This window comes from Petaurus breviceps, unplaced genomic scaffold (genome assembly GCF_028583685.1).
Source record: "Petaurus breviceps papuanus isolate PSGF00001 unplaced genomic scaffold, PetGlider_PUasm1.0 171, whole genome shotgun sequence".
NCBI lineage: Eukaryota > Metazoa > Chordata > Mammalia > Diprotodontia > Petauridae > Petaurus > Petaurus breviceps.
Genome location: NW_027185754.1, coordinates 21467906 through 21476342, shown reverse-complemented (window position 1 = coordinate 21476342; position 8437 = coordinate 21467906). Strand labels below are relative to the sequence as shown.

General features: G+C 34.6%; 1 protein-coding gene across 1 annotated transcript; it reads right to left on the bottom strand.

Annotated features, from left to right (window-relative positions):
* Window positions 1-7266: 7266 nt before the first annotated feature.
* On the bottom strand, window positions 7267-8214 carry LOC138157306 (olfactory receptor 10A4). Its single transcript, XM_069082834.1, has one exon. It carries the CDS (start codon window positions 8212-8214, stop codon window positions 7267-7269), a length of 948 nt encoding a protein of 315 aa, XP_068938935.1.
* Between the last annotated feature and the right edge of the window lie 223 nt (window positions 8215-8437).

The window sequence follows — 8437 nt, the reverse complement described above, 5'->3', positions numbered from 1 at the left end:
GATAGCAATAAAAAAATCCATGTTCTTTGATTCAGCAAAATAAAATCGATTAGCTTTTTTGTAGGTGCAAAATCTTTTACATTGAATGCCTTCTGTGATCTAGATCCCACCTACTGGTTCCATTCGAAATTCTTATGAGGAGCACAATGAAAAGAACAGTGGCTCTGGAGACAGAGAATCCTGTGTGACATACTGCTTCTGTCACCTTGGGCAAGTCACAGGGTTTCAGTTTTCTCACCTGTAAACTGAGGGCATTGAAGTAGTTGGTCTCTAATATGCTTTTTAGGTCTCTGATCCTATGACTCGCCTTCACAGAGTCTTGGTTCCAGTCAGACTTGCCTTTAGCTGTTCCCCATCCATAATATTGCATCTTCTGCTCCCTATCTGCCTACCTGGGTACAAGAGTGCTTCCAAGCCTGGAACCCACTTTCCATACCTCTGCCTTGGAGATTCCCTTAGCTTCTTTCAAGATATACTTTGAGTACTATTTGAAAGACATGAGATCTCCTGGATTCATCTCCCTACCTATTCCCTCTCCCTTGAAATTACTTTATGTGATTTTTATATATTTTGTACTTATTTAACAAGATTTAAAAAGCTATGTGCAGTTCCAAAAGACTCATGATAGAAAATGCTGGAGTCTGAGTGCAGATTGAAGCATACTAATTTCAATTTTTTGTTTTTGTTTTTCATGGTTTTTTCCTTATGTTTCTTTCACAACATGACTAATGTGGAAATATGTTTAACGTGATGGCACATGTATAACCTATATCAGATTGCTCGCTATCTTGGGGAGGGGGAGGGAAAGGAGGAAAAGAAAAAATTTGAAACTCGAAATCTTATTTAAAAAATGCATGTTGAAAACTATCTTTCTTATGTATTTTTTTTGGAGGGGGAAGGCAAAGCAATTGGGGTTAAGTGACTTGCCCAAGTGTGTCACGTGTCTGAGGTCAAATTTTAACTCAGGTCCTTCTAACTCCAGGGCCAGTGCTCTATTCATTGTACCACCCAGTTGCCCTGAAAACTATCTTTCCATGTAATTGGAAAAAATAAATTTAAAATAAAAACTATTTACTTAAAAAACCCCAAAACCTCTGTTCTTAATCCCCTTTCAATATACTCTCTTAGTGATCTCATCAACACCCATGGCTTTAATTATCATACCTATGCATATGAAACATATATGTATATTTCTGTGTGTCTATATGCATATGCATGTGTATATACATACACACACGCATCCAATTACAGTCACTTTCCCTTGAGTTTTAGCCCCATGTCAGCAACTGTCTACTGGACATTTCAAAGTGGATTTCTAGGAGCCATCTGAAACTCAATATATTAAAAGCAAACTATCTTTCTTTCCCAAAGCCATCACTCTTTTAAACTTTCCTATTTCTGTCTGATGCTATCATTCTTCTTGTCTCCTAGGTTTGTAAACTCAACATTATTCTTGATTCTTTACTCTCTCTCATCCTCATATTTACAATAACTTGCCAAATCTTGCAATTTCACCTGTGTAACATCTCTCATCTTATCCCTTCTCTGCAACTCGTATAGCTATTTATTTCAAGCCTCAAGTCTCTTCCCACTCCAATTTATCCTCCACACATTTGCCAAAGTAATGTTCCTCAAGTACAGATCTGAACACGTCATTCCCCTCTTCAATGATCTCCAGCGACTCCCTATCAACCTGAAGAATAGGAAGGAGCTAGGTACATTCATGTTCACAATTTGTTAAAGACATTCCCCAGTTTATGGTCATCAACTTTGTTTCTAATTCTTGGCTATCACAAAAAGTGCTCCCATAAATATTTTGGCGTATTTGTAGACTTTTTTCTTATTGGCCTCCTTGAAGTATAAGCATAGTAACAGACTCTGGTTCAAAAAATATGAACATTTTAGTTGCTTTATTTACATAATTCCAAATTGTCAGTGTGTTTATCTTCCCACAAGCCCTCCAACATTGCTTAGTCCTATCTTTCTATTATGTTTGCCAATCTGTAGGGTGTTAGATGAAATCTTGTGGTTGTTTTGATTTTTCTTATTATTAGTGATCTGGAACTTTTTTTTTATGGTTGTTAGTAGATTACTATTCTTTTGAGAACTATTTATTCATATTCTTTGACTGCTTATCTATTGGGGAATAACATCTAGTTTTATATATATATTTGTGTATGTATATATGTATATACATACATACACACATATATATCTATCCACACATATACATATACAAATATATGGTAAATGTTTATATACCAAACTTTTTAGAGAAGTTGTATACAAAAACATTTTTTTTCCATTTAGTTGTTTCCCTTCTTATTCTTGGTACATCAATTTTGTTTGGACAGAAGTTTCTGTTTCATATAATCTGAATTATTTTATCTTTTGTTTTTGCTTCTATTAGTTTAGTTAAGAATACATTTCTCACCCATAGTTGTGAGAGGTATATCATCTGCTTTTCTTCTAATTTTTAAAATAATCTTATCTTTAATATTTAAGGTCATGTATTAATTTTGAATATATTATGGAATATGGAATAATATGTTGATCTAAGCCCAATTTCTGACAGATTACATTCAGATTTTCCCAACAGTTTTTAATGGAGTGTTATCCTGGTTAGATTTTCTAGTATGAAAGACTAGGATATTGAGTTCCATTTTTTTCTAATCCCCTCCTCCCTGCCCTTGTCTAGTTTGTTCCATAGATCCATAGACACACTCATACACAATTACTAATACCAGATAGTTTTTTGACTGCTGCTTTGTAATATAGTTTGAGTTCTTAGAAGTGTTATTCCTCTCTTGTTCCTACCTCTTTTCATTATGTTCCTTGATCTTCTAATTTTTTATTTTTCAAAATGAATTTATTATTTTATTGAGTTCTGTAAAGTATGCCTTTGATAATTTGATTTTCTAGCATTAAAACTTTAACTTTGATAGTACTGCCAGTTTTATTATGTTGGCATGAACCATCCATGGGCATGAAATAATCCTCCAGATATTTGTACTTTGTAACTGAATCTATATAAGTGTTTTGTGTGCTTTGGTAGTTTGATCCACAGGTACTTCATTTATTTTGGAGTTATTTGGAAAGGGACTTTCCTTTGAATTATTGCCTCTTGAATTTTATTATTATTATATAATTTTTCGACTTTTGAGGTTTTATTTTGTAGCCTGCATCTTTGTTGAAGCTATTGTATCAATTCCTATCTTTGCTGATTAGCTAGCATTTTCTAAGTAAACCATCATATCATTAGCAAATAAGGATAGATTTATCTTTTTTTACTTACTTTTATGCATTTAATTTCTTTATCTTGTCTTATTGATATTGCTAGTATTTCCAAAACTATATAAAATAATATAGAAAGAGTGGACATCTTTTCTTTGAAGTCATATTTATTGTGAAAGATTCTAATGTATTATGGTTGCTTATGATACTTTCTTTTGGTTTAAAATAGATATTTTTTATGATGACAAATAATACCTATACTTTGTAGTGATTTTTGGCATAAATGTTATGTTTTGTCAAAGGTTTTTCTACATCCATTTAGATAATTATGTAGTCCTGAATGCTTTTGTTTTTAATTTGATTGTTTAGGGGCGGCCAGGTGGCTCAGCGAGTAAGAGCAGTGGCTCCAGTGTCGGGATGACCTGGAGATCGAATCCCGGGCTCAGACACTCAGAACCACACCAGAAATAACTGGCTGTGTAACCTTGAGCAAGTTACTTAACCCGGATTGCTTTAAAAAAAATATGATTGTTTATTTTGTTTTCCTCATAGTGAATTATCTTTTCATCTTTGATATAAAACAACTTGGCCATCATGAATGATTTCTTGGATGCATCTTTGTAGTTTTTCCTAGGATTTTATTTAACATTTAAAACTGATATGCATTAATGATGTTTGTGTATAGTTCTCTTTTTTATCCTTTATAATTCTCTGGGTTTAGTATTAAGACTATCTCTCATGAAAGAGATCTTGGTAGGGTGCTTTTTCTCCCAGTTTTAAAAGAAAATAATTATTTAATATTGGCATAAATTATTCTTTAAAAGTTTGATGGAATTCTCCTGTGAATCCATCCAGACCAGGGCTTCCCCCCTACCACCCCACACCAATCAGGTAGTTCCTGTAAAGCTAACTCTGTTTTCTTTATTTAATATCTGTCATTGGTCTTTTGTTGTTCAGTCATTTAGTCCTATCCTACTGTTTGTGACCCTATGGACATTAGTTCACTGAATTTTCTTGACAAAGATACTGGAGTAGTTTGCCATTTCCTTCTCCAGTGGATCTTTTTGTCAGTGATCCATTAAGCAAATAGATTCAGTTACAAAGTACAAATAGCTGGAGGATTATTCCATGCTCATTGATGGTTCATGCCAACATAATAAAACTGGCAGTACTATCAAAGTTAAAGTTTTAATGCTAGAAAACCAATGACTTGCTGGAGGGCACACAGCTAGCAAGTGTTTGAGTTTGGATTTGAGTCTTCCTAGCTCTAAGCCCAGTGCTTTATGTACTGTATCACCTAGCTGCTCCTTTTATTTGGATATTTGAATTTTTAAAAGGTATTCCTCTGTTTCTTTTGTGCTCTCAGTTTTGTTAGCATATAAGTAGCATAACAGGTTCTGCTTACTTTTAAATTTTCTTTTGGCTTTATTGTGATTTCACCTTGCTCATTTACTATTTTGTTCATTTGATTTTCTGCCCCCTTGTTTTTAATCAGATTGACTAAAAGTTTATCAATTTTACTAACTTTTTCAAAGAACCAGTTTTTAATTATTTATCACTTCTATTTTTTTGTCCCCTGTTTACTTTTGATCTACTTTTTAATATCTTTTTTTGGTGTTTTTTTTTTAGGTTTGTTCATTTGTTGGCTTTCTAATTTTATTAAAATGTACATTCTGTTTGTTAATCCTTTATTTTCCTATTTTGTTCATGCATATTTAGAGAGATATCATTCTCCCCTCCCCAAGGATTGCTTTAACTTCATCCCAGAAATTTTGATATTTTGCTTGATCATTATAATTTTCTTTCACATAATTGTTGTTTCTAATATTTTTTCTTTGACCCACTTATTTTTTAGGATTTCATTGCAAGTCTCCACTTGCATCTTTATCTTTTGTTTGTGCTATAGTAAATATTTTTGTGTTATGAACTTTAAAGAATATATTTGTTATTTCTGCCTTTTTACATTTCTTTATATCTTTCTGCCCTAATACATGGTTAATTATTGCAAAAGTTCCACATGGCACTAAGAAATAAGTATATTCTTTAGCAGTTTTATTTACGAGATGCTACAAGTCTTTTAGCTCTAGTTTTTTCTAGCAGTTTGTTCAGTTATACATTTTCTGCTTTGTTTATCTTTATGTTTGACTGAGAGAGGGACATTGAAATTCCTTGTCACTATTGTGTTACTGCCTATGTATTTTTGCAGCTCAGTTAATATTTCTTTTATGAATTTGGATGCCAAGACATTTGGGGCATACATATAAGTTTAATATTGATATTGGTATGTTGTCTATGGTTCTTTTCAGCATAATGAAATGTCTTTGTATATCCCTTTCTATGCTTTGAGCGTTTGTTTTTGCTTTGTCTGATAGCATGATTGCAATTCTACATTCAAAAATTCAATTACTGAATAATAATTTTTTCTGGAACCTCATTTTTATTCTTTCTATATTTTTGTTTTTTAAAATGTGTTTCTTATAAGCAACAGATCATGATTTGGTAGATACAGATCTGTTACTCTTTTTCTTTTAATTGGATTATTTAATTCTATCTACATTTAAAATTATGAGAATTGATTTTATATTTTTCTCCATTTGCCTCCAATACTAATTTTTTTCAGATTAAGATATTTTCTTATGATTGATTAGCATCATATCAGATTTTTTTCTCGCTTTTGTGTTGAGGAGTGGAGGTCTCTTCCCCTTTAGAGGACTGAATTTGGGTTTATACTTTTTCCTACCAAGTGGAAGACTAACTCTACAATGCTGTCTGTCCTCTTGGTACATAGTTGTTTACCCTTTCCATTGTAAAACTAGGTGAGTTCAATGTATATAGAGAAAAAATAGAAGCCACCATCTCTAAAGTTCCAAAGAGAGGACTATGGGGTTAAGTTGTATGAGTATAGTATACAAGTTTTATTATTTTTCATGTGTTTTCTTTTTTCCTGGGACCTACGATAATTAAAAAAATTAAAAAAAATAAATTGTTTCATCTTTCTTGATAACTTTTGTTTTTCTAATTCATTCATTTCTTTTTATATTTCTCACCCTCCCCCTATATAGCAAGCCATTCTTTATAAATAAAGTTTATAAAACAAAGAGAAAAAAGGCAGTTTAACAAAGCTGACAAACGTATCAATGGTGTGTCTGAAGGTATGTTCAATATTTCGTGGTCTCCCACCTATGCACTGAAGAAAGAGAGTTGCAATTCTGGGACAATTCTGGTCATTATAATATTTTAGTGTTCAATTTTTGTTGTTATTGTACTTTATTGTTGTCTGGTTCTGCTAGTTTCACTCAATATCAGTTCATTTAAATCTTTCCATGTCTATTTGAATCCTTCATATTCAGAGGTCATTACAAAGAATGTGATAGTGTTGTAATGTTCTATTACATGCATATACCATGTTTTGTTTAGATATTCCCCAGTAAATGAAACCTAATTTTATTTCTAGCTCTTTGTTGCCACAGAAAAGTGCTGCTAGGAATATTACAGTTTAGATGGCACCATTCATTTGGTCTTTGCCTAGGAGTGGGATTTTTAGCTCCAAGGGTATGAACAACTTTGTTACTTTTTTAAAGCAAAATTCCAAGTTGTTTTCTGGAATGTTTGGACCAATTTATAGATCCACTAAAAATGTAACTGTGTTCCTATAGCCCTTCCAACACTGGGCCTCTTTTGTCATCTTTGACACTTTAAAGTGAAATTTGAGGTGACAGTTTAGTTGTTTTAATTGTATTTATAACATTGACATACTGCTCTATGACCACATTTGAGTAAGAGTTTACATGCGTTATCTCACAACAAACATGAGTGGCAGGTACTACAGGTATTAGTATCTCCATTTTAGAGATGAGGAAACTGAGGCACAATGAGCTTAAGTGATTTGCATACCGATAATAAGTATCAGGGATGGAATTTGAATTGGTCTTCTTGACTCCAAGTTCAACTCTCTATCTCTTTCACCATGCTGCCTTTTTACAACTGTCCTTTGATTCTGCCCCCACTCAATTCCATTTCCAGCAAAATTAGTCATAATTTCTGGGAGCCCAGGGCTTTCCGGAGGGTCCGCTGGAGTGCAGCTTTCACTTCACTGTTCCTTAGGCTGTAGATTATAGGGTTCAACATGGGAGTCACTACTGTGTAGAACAGTGAGAGCAGCTTTTTATTCTCAGGTGAGGTGTTGGATCGGGGTCGGAAGTAGGTGAGGATGGCAGTACTATAAAAGAGGGAGACAACAACCAGGTGGGAAGAGCAAGTGGAGAAAGCCTTGTGCTTTCCCTCTGCTGAGGGCATCCTAAAGATGGTGGAGAGGATTCGCACATAGGACCCCAAGATCAACAGGAAAGGAAAGAGGATAAATAAGACTGTGGCTGTCAGTGCCTCCAGCTCAAACAGGGAGGTGTCAGCACAGACCAGTGCAATCACAGGAGGGCTGTCACAGAAAAAGTGATTGACTTGGTTTGGACCACAAAATGGGAAGCTGAAAATCCATGTTGTTTGTACTGTGGCCACAGGAAACCCAGAGAACCAAGAGGCAGCAGCCAGCTGGATACAGGCTTTCTGGTCCATGAGGACGGGATACCGCAAAGGGTCACAGATAGCCACATAGCGGTCATAGGCCATGGTAGCTAGGAGGCAGCACTCAGCAGCCCCAAAGAAGAAGAAAAAATACATTTGAGTTGCACAGCCAAGAAAAGAGATAGTTGTGTCTTTGGTCAGCAGGGTACTTAGCATCTTGGGCACAATGACCATGTTGAAACTAATTTCCAGGAAGGACAGGTTCTTGAGGAAGAAGTACATGGGGCTATGTAAGGCAGAATCAGCTGTAGTGACTAGGATGATAAGGACATTACCCATGAGAGTGACAAAATAAATGATCAAAAATAACAGGAACAGTAGAATCTGTAGTTCAGGGGGTAGGGCAGAGAAGCTCACAAGGACAAATTCACTGACTATTGTCCAATTCCCCCAAATCATTCTTGGTCAGAACTTGCAGTGTTCAAACTTTAGGGAGGTGAAAGGATTCCTTTCAACCCCGAGGGGATGGAGAATTTATCATCCACTGTCTACACCTCCATTCTGCCTTACAGAAAAATGCCTTCATATGAACCTTCTCCTCTACTTTTTTGCCCTCACTTTCCCCTCAAGTTTCTGAAGAGCTAAGCATCTGCATCTTCCAAAAGACAAACATCTGGCACTG